The sequence below is a fragment of the Kalmanozyma brasiliensis genome, assembly GCF_000497045.1.
Source record: "Kalmanozyma brasiliensis GHG001 unplaced genomic scaffold PSEUBRA_SCAF3, whole genome shotgun sequence".
Taxonomy (NCBI): Eukaryota; Fungi; Basidiomycota; class Ustilaginomycetes; order Ustilaginales; genus Kalmanozyma; species Kalmanozyma brasiliensis.
Genome location: NW_015961970.1, coordinates 1,659,563 through 1,676,957, shown reverse-complemented (window position 1 = coordinate 1,676,957; position 17,395 = coordinate 1,659,563). Strand labels below are relative to the sequence as shown.

At 59.1% G+C, this 17,395-nt stretch overlaps 5 protein-coding genes across 5 annotated transcripts; 2 read left to right on the top strand and 3 right to left on the bottom strand.

Moving 5' to 3' along the window:
• Window positions 1-884: 884 nt before the first annotated feature.
• Window positions 885-5,756, bottom strand: PSEUBRA_004482 (Nucleoporin; the record flags this gene model as incomplete). Its single annotated transcript, XM_016437991.1, has 1 exon — window positions 885-5,756. One exon carries the CDS (start codon window positions 5,754-5,756, stop codon window positions 885-887), a length of 4,872 nt encoding a protein of 1,623 aa, XP_016291561.1.
• A 656-nt stretch (window positions 5,757-6,412) lies between these two features.
• PSEUBRA_004481 (Polysaccharide deacetylase) lies at window positions 6,413-7,669 on the bottom strand (the record flags this gene model as incomplete). Its single annotated transcript, XM_016438000.2, has 1 exon — window positions 6,413-7,669. The coding sequence occupies one exon, from the start codon at window positions 7,667-7,669 to the stop codon at window positions 6,413-6,415; it is 1,257 nt and encodes a 418-aa protein (XP_016291560.2).
• A 2,117-nt stretch (window positions 7,670-9,786) lies between these two features.
• On the top strand, window positions 9,787-10,728 carry PSEUBRA_004480 (Alpha/beta hydrolase fold-3; the record flags this gene model as incomplete). The annotated part of the gene is made up of 1 exon (XM_016438007.1): window positions 9,787-10,728. The coding sequence occupies one exon, from the start codon at window positions 9,787-9,789 to the stop codon at window positions 10,726-10,728; it is 942 nt and encodes a 313-aa protein (XP_016291558.1).
• An 87-nt stretch (window positions 10,729-10,815) lies between these two features.
• On the bottom strand, window positions 10,816-12,741 carry PSEUBRA_004479 (Peptidase M20; the record flags this gene model as incomplete). Its single annotated transcript, XM_016437992.1, has 1 exon — window positions 10,816-12,741. One exon carries the CDS (start codon window positions 12,739-12,741, stop codon window positions 10,816-10,818), a length of 1,926 nt encoding a protein of 641 aa, XP_016291557.1.
• Window positions 12,742-15,699: 2,958 nt separating this feature from the next.
• On the top strand, window positions 15,700-16,962 carry PSEUBRA_004478 (uncharacterized protein; the record flags this gene model as incomplete). Its single annotated transcript, XM_016438016.2, has 1 exon — window positions 15,700-16,962. One exon carries the CDS (start codon window positions 15,700-15,702, stop codon window positions 16,960-16,962), a length of 1,263 nt encoding a protein of 420 aa, XP_016291556.2.
• Window positions 16,963-17,395: the final 433 nt, after the last annotated feature.

Below are 17,395 nucleotides of genomic sequence, written 5' to 3'. Positions count from 1 at the left end.
AAGTGTCCTTGGTGTGGAAGGGAAGAGGGGACCGATTGCGATGCGTTGAGCGAAGGTCCTCCGATAAAGCTTCAGGATGGTGGGGGAAGCTCGAGGAGGTGGTAGCGTGACGTGGGTGATGGATGTCGGACAGAACCTCGAAGCAGCACAAACTTATATTCGTCTCGCTCGTCGAGGCTCGTCAGGTGTTGGCATGCCAACCAACCTGGAGTTCACGGCAAGCTATGCTTTGCAGGCTGCAGTCGGTCGAGCGACCCGCCTCAGGCGCGCTCCCCGCACAACATTTGACCGGCATCGCTTTGCTCCACCAAGAAAAATCACGGATTTGACGGAGACGCTCTTTCGGAGAATTCGACGGCAGCAGGTCAGTCTCTCTTTCTGTCCCACCGTGGCTTACGAAAAAGCCAAAGTCGATGCAATGGCCTGCATGAGCCACACTTTCAGCTTTCCGTCTTTTCCGAAAGCGCTGTGCAGGCCCTTTTTTTCGAAGCTCGTCAGTCCTGCCTAAGCGCTCCGTCCGGCCCCTTTCTAGGGCATCTCCTTACTCCGTGAGCCTATTTGCAGACCGAGACCTTCTGTATTCGGCCGGCGGTATGCTAGGTAGCCTCGTACGGGAGAATCAGCATCGACATCGAGACTCGATTCTTCTGATGAGCTGCCGCCCCGATGTCCGTCAGAGAGCTTCTGCGGATCAACATCCTGTCACGTGGACGTTCAGGAGCGGTCTTCTGGTGGCCTTCGGACTCGTCACGTTCAGGCTTACCCACCACCTGGCTCGTTCTCACATACAGTATGACACGGATGGCTTTGCTACCGTAAAGTATCTGGGAGGTGCTTGATTGTGCACCGCAACTACACTGTCGGCAGCTTCTGCTGGTAAGCATTCAGAACGCACGCAGCTGCTCGCCCCGCCTCTCTTTCCTGAACGCATCTTCCTCTGCGTGTCGCTTGAGCGTTCTACCCCTCTTCCCAATCGCTTCGATATAGGTGCGTCTCGCCTGCTCCAGATCGCCCTTAGCCTTGCGCGCCTCCTCCTTCCTGCTTTGCACCACCGTGCCCTCGTTTGCATCCAGATTGAGCAGGATCGTGTCGAGAACATGATCGCTGATGAACTGCTCGTTCGCCCTTGTCAATCCTCCAACCTGTTTGGTTGCCGTGCGCAACCTGTCGATGGCAAAGCGGGCAGCCTCAACGACGAGCGCGTTATCAATGTATACGCGCAGGAGCACGTCGGCGTTGTGCGTCTCGGTGAACCACCCCGTCAACCAGCCCGGGATGACCCTGTGATCCAATGCCGCAGCACGCGAGAGTACGACATGGTGGTATCGTCCCTCCTCATCGTCGTACATACGCAGGTGCTCGCGTACGAAGCGCCACGCCCGTTCCGCGGCAGGCCCTATCCATGACGCCGACTTTTCCGATTGCGCCAGGAACAGCGCCTCCGGTTCCGCTGCATCCTCGTCCGCCTCTTGCAGCTCTGCAATCTCGGGATGGACATCCTCAGTGGGTGTCACTGCGTCGCGATCGAGCTTGGCGCGAGATAGAGCAACAGCCTTGACGGTGAGCGCGGCAAAGATGGGCGTCATGTCGACACCAAGGCTCCAGGCTGTGGAGAAGGCCGAGTCGAATGCGCCGCAGTTGACAAAGAGCAGCACGGCGTCCGTTGGCCTGAGCACGGTGGTGGGCAGCGCCAAATCGGGGTACCGCTTGACCAACTCGAGCCTGGCCAAGGCGAGGGTGTACTCGCGTCGCACATCTGCGACGCTGACGATGCGGATGGGCCGAACACGCTGGCTGTACGCCGAGGCGGGGATGTAGTGCGTCAGATCGCTCCCCTTCACCGCTGCACCCCTAGGTATCTTGCTTTCGAACAGCGACTCCTCATCGCCCGCCTCCTCCGCAGCCGCGTGCGCAAACCACGCATGCTCCCCCTGCAACAGCGTCAGCGCATTGATACTCGCCAAATAGCTCTGCGCCTGCTCGACGGCCACCAGCGTAAACCTCTCCACAGCATCCCGTCCGTCCGCCGGAGCGCGGTACAGCTCACCCAACCTTTCTGCCTGCTGATACATCACCGCACCCGCCGACTTCCAGTCGCCCCTAAACACATGATACGCGTACAGCACCGCGTAGTAATTCGGCTCAGACAACGCATCGCTGTTGCGCGCCTTGAACGAGAGCGTCTTCTCCACCTCGCTCTGCAAACCCGGGAAGGTGAAGTGGAGCAAGGGCTGGATGTGACCGCTCTCGCACATGACGCTGACCAGATGGCGCAGGCAGTCCCTCCTCACGTCCTGGTGCGGCGTTGACATCACCGTGGCGTAGGCAGCGTTGAAGTCGTCCAGCGCAAGCTGGCTGCGGAAGATGGTGAACCACACCTCCTTGGGTGCCGCCGTGATGCCGGACGGGTCAGAGTAGGTGCCGACGGCCTCGATGCTCGATTGCAGGAACCGGATGATGTACTCGTACGCCTCGAAGGGCTCGAAGAAGCGCGCCACGTGGCGGAGGTACGTCGCGACGCGGTGCTCGCCTTCCAAGCTGGTGATGGAGGAGGGAAGGAGCTCAAACAGCCCGTTGTTGGCTCGGTTGCGTGCGGTGGGGACCAGCTCGAGCGCGGGTACCACATTCTCAAAGGCCGTGCTGGCGTCGTCGAGGCTCTGCAGCTGGACGAGCGCACGAGCTCGCACGTATTCGCCTGCTGAAGTCTGTGGGAAGCTGGACAGGAACGTCTCGGCGGCGAGCGGATAGCCCTGCACCAGAACAGCGAAGGCGAGCGACGTGTGGCGCTCGTTCAAGTAGGGCAACAGGGGCTTGGCACCGGCAGCCAGCGTGTCGCGCAGATCCGTCAGGCCGAGCGACCAGAGGCTCCTCAGCACGGCTATTTTCAGCGAGAAGCCCAGCCCAGCATCCTCAGCGGAGGCGCTGGATGTGCTGAGAACTTCATCGCGCACGCACTGGTGCAGCAGCGTCGGCGCGGCAAAGTGATGCGGCTCGCGACTCTTGCGTCCGGCCACCGACATTTGGTTGAGCTTGGCGACGATCGAGTCCGATTCGGCCATGTCGGTCGCATTGCCGGCGACTTGGAGAGCAGCATCGGTGCGGGCAAGTTGCAGCGCAGCACCGAGCGACTGGAAAATGCTCAGAGCGGAAGCGATCTGTCTGCTCTCGTTGTCCACCACATCGGCCATCTTGTCTTCCGCGGCCAGAGCAGAGAGCAGGAGCATGAACGAAACAGCAAGACGATGACGAGACGTGAGGGTCTGAACGAGCCCATCCGCGGCGAGAGCGGAGCCGAGGTCGGTCGATGCGACAGAAGATACGTTGTTGGGTGTGCTGGCACCGCTGGCGGTCTCGCTGAGTAGTACTGCCATGTCCGTCAATGTGCTGTCGAGGCTCGCGCCGAGTTCGGTAGCGATGCGAGCTACAACCTCGCTTGCCTCTTCACCGCCGAGTGCAGCAAAGTTGTTGCTCCAGACGTCGGCGAGTGCTTCTTTGACCGAGATCTTGAGTGAGTCGGAGAGGAGGTTCTGCAGGCCTGCAGCAAACGCTTCCAGCTCTGGCGCAGTGAAGCAGGATGTAAGCTCGGAAGCCGACTCCACCAGGGTGAGCACTTCGGCGACGGTAGCGGAAGTTCGACCCAGCGTGGGCAGGATGTTGGTCGGGTGTGAGTCTGCCGCGTGGATGAGCAAGGCTCGCTCCTCGTTAGCAAAGTCGGAAGCAGCACCAGGGCGCACCTTGCTTGGCGCGCCGAAGAGGTTTCGCTGTAGCCGTTCGATGATGCTCGCTTCGTCCTCGTTGACCGGCAGCGCGATGGTGTCTCTGCTGATGACAAGTGGAACGACCGGCTCGCCGTCGCCTTTGCCGCCATCGAAGCTGGACGCTGGAAGTGACAGCCCGATGGGCCACCGCGCTGCCGCCTCGATCTGCTCTGCAAGCCCGACGAAGCGCATCCACTCGCGAACGCGGGCAGCGTAGAGCTTCTCGTACATCGGGCCGCCGGTCCTTGGGTCGTTCTCGAGCCGGCATCCGCTTGCGACTGTCGCCGCCACCTCGTCGCGGAGGCTTGCGAACAGGGTCGACGGTGGGTCAGCGGAAGACGAGGAGACTTCTTTGTAGGTCGAGAGGGCGAGTCGCAAGGTCGCCTCAGAGAAGCGGCCGGGCTCGAGAACACGTTCGATAAAGATGTCTGCAGCATCGATCACCTCCCTGGTCGCCTCGAGTGTAGCTTCGAAGTCTTCTCCGTGTAGCGGCCTGTAGACGCGTTCGGAAGAGACCGTGCGCCAATCGTCTTTGGAGAGATCCTCGGCCATCGATCGGATGCTCATGGAGCTTTCGTCGGGGTTGGCTGCCTCTACGCCGACCTTGGCGTACTTGAGGATGGGGCCGGCGCCGGCATCCCACAACGCCCACATGAGCCAGCCATCTCCTCGCTCGCCCTGTGGTGTGAAGAGCACGTCTCGCAGCTCGACATTGCGACCGCGCGTATCGGCGTCGCAGCGCTTCTGCCACAGGAGCGTGACTTCGCCGAGTCCGCCCGAGGAGCCTTTGGTGTCTTCAAGCTCGACGCCGTAGAGTGCAAAGAAGTTGCCAGAAGGAGGCGAAGCTGGGATGTAGGCCAGAACGTACAAGCCATATCCTTCTCTGTCATCCGAGCCAGGCGTGAAGACCTTGACGAAAGGCCGTGAGACCGTGCTGAAGTACGCTTGTGTCTCGGAGCCTTCCGATGCGCTCGCGCTCTCGTCCTCCTTGACGACCAACTGCCTCTCGCTCGACGCCAGCGAGTCCATCTGCAGCGGCAGGTCGATCGTCCGGATGCACGAGTCGGTCAGCAGATTCCACACGCGCAGCTTGCGGTCTCGGCTGGCTGCAAAAGCCAGGGCGTTGCCATGTTCGCCCGAAAACACATCGAGCGAGAGAGCGTAGCTCGGAGACGATTCAGAGTCGGAGATGGCGTTGGACCTGCCGAAGAAGCGGGAGACGCCCGACAGGAACGACGTTGGCCGAAGCACGTTCTCCTTCCAAGCACCGTCATTGGTGTCTCTGGAGCCACTGCTCGAGCGGCTGAGCTTGACAATGGTGCCATCGGCGCACGTCACGAGAGCAAGGCCGGAGTCGATCACGTAGAGCTGGGCGGCGTTTGCTGCGCCGCGGATCGAAGCGGAGAGGACCGAGTCTGACGAAGCGATGTGCTGAATGCGGTATTCTGAGGACCAGTCGGATGCTAGTCTGGAGTCGTGGAAGAGATGTGGCGCCGAGAAGACGAGTCGATAGAGGAAGCCTGTCGTGGTGACTGCGATCACGTAGAGTTTGCTCGGAGTAGGATCGGCGAACAGACCGATGCCGGGCAGCAGTGGTGCCGGAAAGAGGAAGGACCGTGCAGGTTCAGATGCCAACTTTGGGCTGAGCGATGCTGAAAAGGTGTCTTGCTTCCTTGTTAGCGCCTTGGACGAGGAGCCTGCAACAGCGGTCTGGTCGCCGATGGTGGACCACAGCAGCTGCAGCTCCCGGCCTCCTGCAACCACCCGCGCCAAGACGTACCCTCCGTCGAAGTGATGGGACGAGGAAGAAGGAAAGTAGAGACGAGCGTCGACAGCGTGATGTTGAGCTACGTTGGTGGGCTCGGCTTCACCTTCCGAGCCCGGATGATGAGGAGTGGGCACAGCGACGGCATCTTCGTCGCGATTCTGGCCGACCAGGGCTGATGGCGCCGCAAGCGATGCCGACGCAAGCTTGTATGGTGTATATGGCAGCGGCATTGCTGGGAGAGAGCCTGCTGGCCCGCAAATGTCGACGAGCGCGACGAGATGGCGGCTCGGATTCGGGCTCGATGCGCAGCTTCTGTGGGTGCCGAACGTGGATTGATCAGATCGAGTGCATCCGTCGATGTTCGGCAAGGCCGGTAAGAAGAAGCACTTTCCGAGCCCAAGTCCGAGTGACGTGCGATCAAGCGATGAAGGTGATCGTGATCGTGAGCAAGAAGATGACAAAGCGGGTGTAGTTGCTGGTGAGTCGATGATGAGGAAGCTCAGAAGGAAGGACGCACAGTGCAAGCCGCAATTCTCAAAAATGACAGTCACGTGAGTAGCAGATCTGTTCCTTCTGACAGCGCGGACGCGTGTATTTTTGGTCAACATGTTTGAAGTCAAGTCCTCACACTTGCTTGGATTTTGCAACGACGTTGACGGCGTCGTTAAGGCGACGTCCAACGGGTCCTGAGCAAAGAGAACGACTGTGCAGATGCGAAGGAGCCTTTGCATCGCTCAGACAAGCTCAAGCAGGTGTTGTGTGGATGCAGAAGACGTATGGGTATATTGAGTGTCGAAGCAAGAGAAAGTGTCCGTGATAGATGTGCGAAAGAGGATGCAAGCCGCAGCTAGGTCTATGTGCGTTGCTACAAAACGAGTGTGTGTGATTACAGAAGACTTGCGACGATGGCAGCGATACTTGCGAGGCCAGCAATGCCAAAAGACGCGGGACCAAAGCCAGCAGCGCCGTTCGTCGTGATGCTCTGCTTGGAGGTTTTCTGCGGCGCCGAAGCGGACCCTGACCTTGTAGACGCGCTGTGGGTGGATGTGGGCGCGCTAGAAGAGGGTGCACTGGTCTTCGACGTGCTCGAAGCGGTTGCTGTTGTCGAGCTGGAAGAGTCGTCAGGGGAAGGGCTAGCACCGAGAGTGAAGGTGTCCAAGACGCCACCTTTCTGGGGCGTCTGCTCGTTGTCCCATGCGTTCTTGTACCAGGGCATGTTGAAGACATCGGCGACATTGTTGGGAGTCCAGCCAAGACCCTTGAGTTGCGGGTAGTAGTCTTTGAACACCTTGATGGATTGGTGTGTGAGCTCGTGCTCCAGCATGATCAACCCGTTCTGCTGGGGACCGTTGATACCGGCCGAGGCGGCAGCCGCGACCGAGGCGTAGTCTTTACCCGGATCCTCGCCGGGGCAGGCAGAAGTGCCGTCGTCCTGCAGGCACCAGTCATTGGTGTCTTTGTTCCAGATCACGACGGTGAGGCCAAAGATCTCCTCGGCGATGGCACGCACTCGGTTGTCGATGTCTCCCTGGGGCGGTCGCCAGAACTTGGGGATGTAGCCGCCGCTCTTGTCGGCAATGATCTGCATGGTCCATCCGAGCTCGGCAACGAGCTGCTGGTTGGTGAGGGTGGAGCAGAGGTGATGAGACCAGGTGTGAACGGCAAAGTGCTGGTTGCCTTCGGCGACCGCTTGGGCGAACTGTTGCGGATACGAGTAGACGTTGGAGCCGATCATGTAGTGGGTGGCAGACTGGTTGACCTGGCTGAGGAAGCCGTACAGATCGCCACTGTTTTCGGTGGGGCCGTCATCGAAGCCGACCGCCATCTGATGGGGAGGAGCGTTGACAATGTCGTTGCTCCCGGTGCATTTTGTGACGGTCCAGGAGCAGGTACTGCTATCGAAGCCGGCATTGTTGGCGTAGACCGGGTTGCCGTCGACGAGCTGGGCGGGGGCGATGTTGGGGATCTTGCCGGCAGCGGTGGCAGCAGAGAGTGCGTCCATCCATTCCTGTGGCGTCTGTGCTAGTGTCGGGATCTCGAAAGGCGTAGGATACGTCATGGTCTGCCTGGGTCGGATTTTAACAGTGAAGTCGCCAGCAAGGACGTTGCCTGCCATGACGGCGAGCAGGAGGAGTTGCAGCATTTCGACTTTGTCTATGGAAAGCGAGCGGAGCAGAGATACGGATGAGTGGGAAGGGGAGATGCGAGATGAGGAGGGGCAGCCGTGATCGTCCAGGCCCAGAGCAGCCCTTATATGAATCGTCCCTGGCGGGCAAAGAGGTCAGTGTGCGCTAGGACCAAAGGGGTCAGTGGGCGCTGGGACCAAAGGGGTCAGTGGGCGCTGGGATCCTGCTGCAGTCGCAGCGCTGAGTGTCGGGAGAACTTCAATCAGCTCGCCTTGGGTAGGAACAATGACAGGCTTTGATCAGTCACTTCGCATGATGCACACGGTGTTGCAGTCAACAACAATAAGCTTCGTACTCATGAGGACGGGAGCTCGAATCCATCGGAAAGCATGATGCGAGTCGCCTGAACTCCGGCGAGGGAACCGCGTTGCAGGCCACTGGACTGCTGTCTCTACGGCACGCGGATCCCGTCAGGATCAAACAGGAGCACCACACGCACGACCGGGCGGGACGAGAAGGAACACGTCTTGCATGTGCAGAAGAGGGCGAACCGCAGGCTGATCAGCATGTGGCAGGCCGCGGACGAATGTTTGTGAAACGAGTTCCGGATTTCCGGGCGTGCATGTGCCAAAGGCGAAACCAAGCTGTGCGACAGTCGAGGCCAAGAAGGACGATGCGGCGAGGACAGCGAGGGTGGTTCCAAGTTGCATGCACAGGGCCAAAGCAATGCAGAGAAGTAGTGTCGCAGGCGGATTCGCAGCTCCGACGGTCCGGCCCTTAAGCGAGCGGGCACTTTGTGACGGATCGCACGCTTCACCGTTTTCGGCATGAAACTTGGTAGGAATCGGCTTCCATTGTCTCCATTGTCTGGTTGTTCTGTGAAGAAGGAAGCGCCATAGCTCGTGCGTGCATTAGAGCAGAGAACATCTGATGTCTCGAGGACGCTAGTGCGCCAGTAGCGCGGACTGCAAGCAGCTTCGGGTGGATGTTGTACTGAGTGTTATCAATGCACTTCGGTAGCGCGCTTTGCTTGCCACCACGTAGACGCTCTGACCTCGGAAACAAGCTCATCGTCTCTGGAGAGCGATCGTCGCCCAATCGTTACACTGGTTCGGATCGCCCTCGATGTCCCCATGTCTATGATCAAACAAGCCTTGCGATAACATTGAACTCGATCGAATTCCGCTGAACTGAGTGTCGACCTTCCTTGTCTCAGCAAGCGGCGGCAAAATGTCAAACAACCTCGGACTTCAGGCGACGTGGAAATCTTTAAATCCAAACCTGTGTTTACCGTTGCACGTCAACCCGAGCTGCACAACGACGATCAGTTGCATCGGATCCCAACATGGCAGTGTCAGCTTGCGTGACGTAGATTGACTTCTTTGCAGGCCTGCCAGGCTCTTGGCGGGGAGAGCAGGGAGGGTGCGTTGACTCGACCATGCCTCGCCGGTGCAAGTCCTGTTGTCGGATGAACTGCCAAATTGCCTATTCTCCGACGCAGAGAAGCATCTTTGGGACCCTTGATGCGTGTCGTCTGGCTTGGCTCTGTGAACGCCGCCCGGACCACTTTTTCTGAAACGCAGTGTGAGATCTCTACTTCTGTTCGTCTAATGGCTTTCAGACCCATCAGCAGAAGACCTGGTGCTCGAGCTTGCTCGCGGAGCGAGCCTTCTCGTATCCAAGCACATCGAGGTGCTTCAACACGGCCTCGCGCATTGCAGGTGGTCCACAATAAAGGATCTGGATGTCGTCGGCGGGCTGAGGCATGTGCTTCTCGATGGCCACCTTGGTCACGAAACCGATACCGCCCTTCCAGCTCTCGGAAGCCTCGTTGGCAAAGTAGTGGACGCGGTATCGTCGATACAAAGCATCTGAAAAGTCTAACAAGGTCAGATTTTCGAGCGGAAGTCACGGGTCAGCACCTCCTTCTCAGCTGGTAAGGAGTAAGCAGAGCCTCCGGATCGGTTACTCGCCTTAGCCGCCGATTCAGGAATGAAGCTTCGCTCGGCAACCACAATCACACCGTACCTTGTACACGCCCCTGCCGGATAAGCTCGACTTCCCACCTCGACCTCCGCATTCATTTCGGCTTCCTTCATCTCGGAATTTTCCGCACGTCGCCGTCGTCGTCATCATGGGACACAGCATCCTTTCGCCGTGGTACTGGCTTCTCAAGCTCGCCGCGACCTTCTTCCGCGGCACGGTCTACCTTCGTCGTGGCACAGAGCGGTATCTGCGCAACCGGCCACTTCCGTCGTCCATCACGCGCGAGGTGTTGCGCGTTCCATCGCGGGACAAGGGCCGATCGATCGGTGTCGACCTCTACCGGCCCGCTGGTGGTGCTGCGTCATCGACTTTGCCCGTGATTGTCAACTGGCACGGCAGCGGCTATCTCATCCCAAGCTGGGGCGAGGACCGCGAATACATCGTTCAGGCGGTCAAGGCGCTCGGCTGCATCGTGCTAGACTGCGACTACCGTAAAGGCCCTGAATATCCCTATCCCTCTGGTCACAACGATGCAGAGGACGTGGTCAAGTGGGTGCTCTCGCAAAGCGATCGATTCGATGTGACCAAGGTGGCTCTGTCCGGGTTCAGTGCTGGTGCAGCCCTGGCTCTCACGTCGGGAAACAAGTTTGGTCCGCAGAGGATCAGCGCCGTATCGTGCCTCTACCCACCCGTCGACGTCGCACCCACCCCGCCCGAGCGCCCCACACCCTACCAGCCGAGGAGCGGCATCCATCTCAAACCCGCAATCGTCGGTCTGTTCAACAGCAGCTACGTGCCCATCCTCTCCACTCGCCAGGAACCCAAGTTCAGAATCCGAGGCCTCGACACGAGTCGCTTCCCCAACAGACTCTTCATCGCTTGTGGCGACGTCGACCTTCTCCACAACACAGCGCACAAGTACTTCGAAGAGGTCAAGCACACCGAGAAGGACAAGAGGATCACCTGGGTCAGCGTCGAGAGGGAAGAGCACGCGTGGGACAAGATGCCTGTGACGCCCGAGTCGGTGAAGGCGCGCGACGATGTGTATCGTGGCATGTTTGACAATATCCGGGCCTCGTGGAGCGGTTGATTCAGAGAAGACTCTCACCTCGTGGACACAGCGGAATGTACAACAGAGAAATGCCGTTGTAGAACAGAATGTCATTGCTACACGAACTCAGATCTCTTCGACGCTGACAGCGCGGAAGAGGGCAGTGTAAAAGTTGGTGCTGTCCGCCAGGCCCTGGATGGGATAGTGCTCGTTGACCGTGTGAACGCCTGTCAGTGCACCCAAGCCCGTCTTGTCCGGCTTGATGCTCGATGGTCCAAAGCGGATGATGTTGTGCGTGAGGTTGTGGTAGTAGCGCGTATCCGTGTTGCCCTGCATGATCGAAGGAGTCACTCTCACCGGTTCCCCGTCCTCATTGACCCAGACGGATCGGACGAGCTGCGAGAAGAGTTTCCACGGCTTGGCCTTGTCGCCCTCCAGCGGTGTCCATGGTGCAGGTTCCAACGCACCACGCGCCTCCTTGATCGTCAGCTTCGAAGCTCCCACCGGCGAAGTAGCGTTGAGTACGTGCTCGCCAAATGCATGCATTTCCATGTTAAACTGCCCGGCAACGGAGGCAAGGGCGTCGATGTAATGCTGCTTGAGCTCGGCAAAGTTGCTCGTGATGGCGATGCGATGGTCCACCCAGGCAGTGGCGCTTTCGGGGAGAGCGTTGAACTTGACGCCGCCGTGGATGATGTCGACGGCAGTGGTGGTTATGAATTGCGTCTGGAGCGGTGCGGGCATGGCGTGCACCACGCGCTCCCTGGCTTGGTGAATGCGTCGCTGGCGTCCACGGCCCGACCACGCGTTGACGGCTTGCAGCACGTACGTGGTGAACGAGTTGGGCAGCACGCTTTGCAACGTCGCGTAGGCGGAAAGATGCTCGAAAGACGATTTGGAGGCCCACTCGAGGTCCTTGAGGGCCGAGCGAAGGGCTCCGGGGATACGCGGACCATCTCGGATGCACTGCAGGAATTGCAGCTGCGGCCCACCGATCTTGGACTCGTCCAGTCGATCGCGCTTGTCTTCAAGCTGCGTCACGATCCGCGCGAGAAGCCCGATCGAGGTGTGTGCGCCCGCCTGCGATGAGTGACCGCCAGCCGACTCGACCGTCACCTCGACATCGACCGAGCCCTTCTCGGCGATACCTGGCATGGCAATAGCGATGCCGGGGCCCATCTCGTCGGACGCAGCGATGGTGGGATTGCCCTCGTCGATGATCATGGCGATGCTGTCCTGACCCCAGATCTCCTCGATGCGCTTGGACAGGTGGCCGGCACCCTGCTTTCCTCCCGACTCTTCGTCGAAGCCGAAGCTGAAGAGGATGGTGCGCTTGGGCTCCCATTCCTTGGCGAGCAGCTCCTCGACGGAAGAGAGCAGACTGACCAGCCACGCCTTGCAGTCGGTCGAGCCGCGTCCCCACACTGTCTCGGTCTTTTCGTCGATGAAGCCGTCGAATGGCGGGTGACGCCATTGGTCGAGGGTGCCTTGGTTGACAGGAACGACGTCCTGGTGCGCCATCATGAGCAGCGGCTTCAGCGAGTCGTCGCTGCCCTTCCACGTGTAGAGCAGGCCGTGGTGGTGGACCTTCTCCAGGTCAAGCTTGTCGTGGACACGAGGGAACTCGTTCTTGAGCCAGTCAGCGAAGCGCGGGAAGGCTTCCCATGGCTCGGGCACCTGATCCGGATCAGGCCATTCGTCTCCGACGGTGGTGTCGATCTGGACCGCTGCGCTGAGCCTTGAAGCAAGAAGGTTGCGATCAAGGTCCGCCAGGCCGTCCTTCAGGTCGTACGGCTTCTGTTGAGGGCAAAGGCCGTCGAGCGACGCGTCTGTGTGGGCTTGCAGCGAGAGGGTGACCTTCCACAGACTATCGTTGACTGCGTTGGATGCTGCATTGTCCAGCGACAGGAACGTCAAAGCCATCGCTCCCACGACCATAGCCAGAACGGCGGTCCATTTCGCTCCTCCCTTCCGCGACTTGACGGTCGAGAGACTTGCAGGGCGCTTCTCGTCAGCGCCGAGTGCGCTGTTCTGCAACGATGTGGGCAGCATCTTGATTCCTTCTGCCTTCTTTTGTGATCGATGGCAGGGGGTACAATTGTTGTGAACGGTCAAGGTGGAAGGAGTCGAGCGTCGATCGTAGCCCGGCTACTACTTGCCAGATGCGGAGCTCGAAGATCCGTAGTAAAGCGTGAGGCTTAAAAGCATTGCCGGCACTGACGGCAAAGACGCCGCGCTGAAAGCCGTGTCTGTGCGTCGGCCTAACAATGCGGGAAATTTGACCTCGCCCTCGTCACTCAGCCGCGAATCGTTTCTGACGGGCAAGCCATGAGCTGTCGACGAGCCTCTTGGTGAAAGCTTCTATGATGGTCAGATGCTGTACGATGACCTGCCCTCGTCGTCCGACAACGTTCACTGCGATGTCGTCAAAGGTCGCCTGTGGACATTTTTGTGCGGCTTTTTGCAGCCTCAATTTCTCTTCCTTCCTTTGCAGTTTCATCGATGACTGGCTTCTGGTACGCCAGTTTGCCGCAAGACAGCTTCACCGGGGCGTTCTTCACTGTCAGGCGGAAGCCCCCACATCCGACAGTATGCAGCGGATCTAAGCTTGTCTCCGCCGGGCTCGACTGCAAGGAACGGCTCGAGATGGCCGCCCGATGAGGCAGCTCCACTGATCGGGCAGGGTCGCGATGCTTTTGCAGATTCGCTCTAATTACGTGCGGGTGAAGCGCGTTCGGCGGCAAAAGGGGCCGACGTCAGGCCGATGACTGTCAAGACTGAGGTCGGAGTCGTACAGCATCTTCGCCGGTCCGCTCGTTGCTCATCCTGTTGCTTGCAACCATGCCGGTCCAGTGGGCCGGTTCTGTGGATGATGAGGTGCGAAAGTAACCCCGCCTCGGTGCAAGCTAACGCAGGGGCAAAGAAGCACAGCTATTGTTCGGGTACGAGCCCTGTCCGTTGTTCTTGTACTTCCATCGCTGCTTCGGGACCCGTAGCTCCGCTGTGCGGGTAAAGTGCGTGCCGCAAAGAGCTCTCCCCTCACCAAAGCCGTTCCTGCCGCTGTCCAGCACACATCGCTCCTGCATCGCAAAGACAATGAAAGTCACTTCAGCTTTCGCCTGTCGAATGATCAGTCAAGGCATCTACGAACACAGCGTGCTGGTCATGACAAGGAGGATCCGGCCTCGCGTCTGCGTCGATGAAAACACGCCTGGAAGGACACTCGAAGCGACCTGCAGTGACGCCGTTGCCAAAGATGCTCACAGAGCAGTTGCTTTCTAAGCACTGGGAAGAGCAGACCGCGGCAGCGTGCAAGACTCGTGATGCTGCTTGAGCAAATCTTTGCGTGGATCAGGATGGACCTGCAGCTGGAGATGCAAGCTAGGGTTGAGGCCTGATGCGAGTTTTTTCTCACGAAGAAAGTCCGACAGTGGTGAGGGTGTAGCCGAGGTGCTCGCTTGGAGCCACGCGGGAACCCTTTCCCTTTTGTCTGGGCAGAAAGGGTTCAACCGTGTGCACAAACACATCAGTGACGTCCACCGCAAGGCTTAGCTCACAACTCAGCACATGTTTTGCGTTATATTGACATGGAAGAACAACGAGGATGCTTGCGACTGCTTTGCACAAGAGCAAAGCCGAGGGCGTGGCGAGATCTGCATCTCGGTGGCTTGAGATGGGATGGCGTCTGACGACCACACTCGCTCGGGCACAATGAGAGGCAGCTGCAGACAGGGTCTCAATCATGCTTGAATTGAGTCAAGGTCTGCAGAGAGAGGGGGGAGAGAGGGAGCTGATCTTCACTCTCGCGCGATCAAAACGTTGTCGAAATTTCAAGGTTTGACGGAGATCGAAACGGCCAGCAGCCTAGTGCAGCAGCTAGGAACATCAATATTGCCTTCGATCCCGCGCAAGACCGACGAGCCACTTCCACAGAGGCACATTTGAGGGGAGAGAGGGAGAGATGTCATCGAGCAGCAGCGTAAAGACGCCTTTTCCAACTCCTCTGCCGGCTCACTGAGACTGTGTCATTGTTTGTTCCCCCTTTTTGCAGCCAGCAGTGAGCATGTACGACTTCTGTCTGTGTCTTGTCAGCATGCCTCGCGACGCCATGATTTTCTGCAAGCCCTCCAGCCACGAAATGACACGCTCTGAACGCAGAAAGAGGCGGAGAGAGAGTTAATCCGCTCTCCGCTCCCTGCCAGTGTCTCTTGGACCGATGCTGCTCCGTCGACTTCCACACTCAGCTGCTGCTGGCTGCAAGTTCGTGCGCTGCTGGCTGGCTGAAGCTGCTCCTCTCGAAAGGCCAATATGCAAGGGATGACGAGAATCCCATATCGCGCACCTCGTCTGAGTCTTGTTTTTCAATTTATCGTCAGCTGGTTGACCCTTGGATTGCGCTCTATCGCTCCTCACTTGGCCGACGCTCCGCTTCTCCCCAGAGCGACTGCCTCGCTTGCAAGAAAGCAGCTTCACACAATGAACAGGGTCCGACGCTGACAGACAAGCCCTAATCCGCGCTGGCTCTTCCCTTATCTGCCTGTTCGCTTGCTTCCCAGACCGCAGATCTCATCACTTCGAGTCTGTTCCTTCTCTTCGCATCCTTGCTCTCTCTCTCTCTCTCTCACACACACACACACACGACAAGGTCCGTACGACCACATCACCATCAGCCTTCTCGCCACCTGCACCCCGTCAAGAAGCCTGCTGTAGCTAGCAGGTCGTCACCTCTTGGTCTCCTAGCTTGCGACTTGCGACTTGCGACTCGCGACTCCCTTCCCCTATTCCAGCAGTCTACACATCGACACTCGGTGCTTTCATCTTGCTTTCTATCATGTCCTGCTAACGTCTCGAAGGTCACACTACTCCAGCTGCTCCACCTTCCGCTCTGGAATCTGCGGCATCTGCATTCGCGCTTCGTCACTCCGCCACCGCGCCTTGGTTACCGCTGCACCGCTCCGGAACTGTACTACTGCTCCCGCTAATCTACCAAGTGTTCACCACACCACCAACATGGTCACCAGAATACACAACGAGGCCGGCCCAAGCCATGCGACTGCCAGCTATCCCAGCCTGTCGTCAAGACGATCGCTCAACCCGGCGTGTCGCGACGTGCAAGCCACGCTCTCATCCTTCCGCTTCTCCACCGACGCCTCCAACTTGCCCGAGAGCCCTTTGAGCGGCGCACCTCTGGCGACTGCTGCTGCGTCGGCGAAGCACTTTTCATCGGACGACGACGAATACGTTGAGCCCTCATGCATCATGGACAGCGGCAGCCGCAGACCTAGCGTGCAGAGGACCTCAAGTGCGCCTGAGCCATCCTCGTCCAAGTCGACGCTCTTCGTCGAACCCTCGGGACCCTCCATGCTGCGTCCGTCTCTGGCTCGCTCCTGCTCCGAGAGCCGGGCTTCAGGCGTCTTGGAACGTCGACGTCGCAAAGTTGCTTCGAGCAGCAAGGCGTTGCCTTCCAACATGATCCTTGACCTGGCCAACCTGCCCATGATCATGGGAGCCGGCAATATCGGCCTCTTGCGCGCTGCTCGCAAGGCCATCGCCGAGCCATCTGGCTTCGATTGGGGTCGTGCAGCCAGCTCTGCTCCGCCATCCTCGCCTCACCCGCGCTTCCTCGTGCAGCAGGAGCCGAAGTCCAGCTGGCGCACGCCGAGTCGTTCCGCCAAGGCAGCAGCGACGAGCGTGTCTCTGCCCGCCTCGACGTCGGGCTCAAAGGCGTCGTCGCCTGAGCCGAGCCGCGTCTCGAGCGGGCTGGCGTCCTCACAGTCCTACGCTGGATCGTACTGGAGCAACCACAGCTCGGTCTCGGACGAATCCGAGTTCGACTGGGCTCTGGCGGGCAATGCGCGCGCGACTCACGAGGCGCTCCGCTTCAGCGCCTACAAGGAGAAGAAGGAGCCGGTGCACGACATCTGGTATCAGCTGCCCGACTGGATGAGCCGTCGCTCGTCGTTGGGCGGTCGCGACGCTGATGCGTCGTTGCGCGGTCCAGGACTCTACTCTGCCTTTGGCCCAAACAAGATGCTGGCCAAAGAGACCGTGACGACATCGGTCAATTCGGCTGCTGTGTCCTCGGCAGCGCTGTCGTTCCTCGCTCAAGCGACACTCTCGGACCACAGCCCGCGCAGCAGCCTCTCGGGCCGTGGTCGCGTCGCTCAAACCAAAGTGTCGGTGCACGTCCCGTATCGTGTCATCGAAGAGCTGCCGCCGCAGCAAGAGGGGTCCCTTTCGCCCCGTGCTTCCAGTGCGGCTGCTCTCGAATAAGTCGAGCATTGGGCAGGGCCAGCGCTGCTATTGCACAAGCTATATTGCCTGCTCGGCGCTGGCCCGGTCCAGTCTGCTTTGACATCCGCGCTCAAATCTCATAACAGCAACTGGTCCCATCACTGCACCCCGCGTCGGTTGACAATGTCCCGACTGCTCCTTGTTTCACGAACTGTTTCGTGCGCTTCTCATCTTCATCGCATTCCATGTACTTCTAGCATCTGCACATCATTGAACAATGTCTCGGTTCCACCTACTTTTGGCTTCGCAGCAGACGCAACAATGTCAGACGGGATTGAGCTGCTCAATGAGCCATGGCCTGATCGACGTCTCTACAATGCGTTTCTTGATGAGCTTTTCAAGGCCATGAGCTTCTGACGAGGCCTTTTGCTGCGCTTGAGCGAGTCGAATCAGCTTGGGTTCTGAGCCGCTC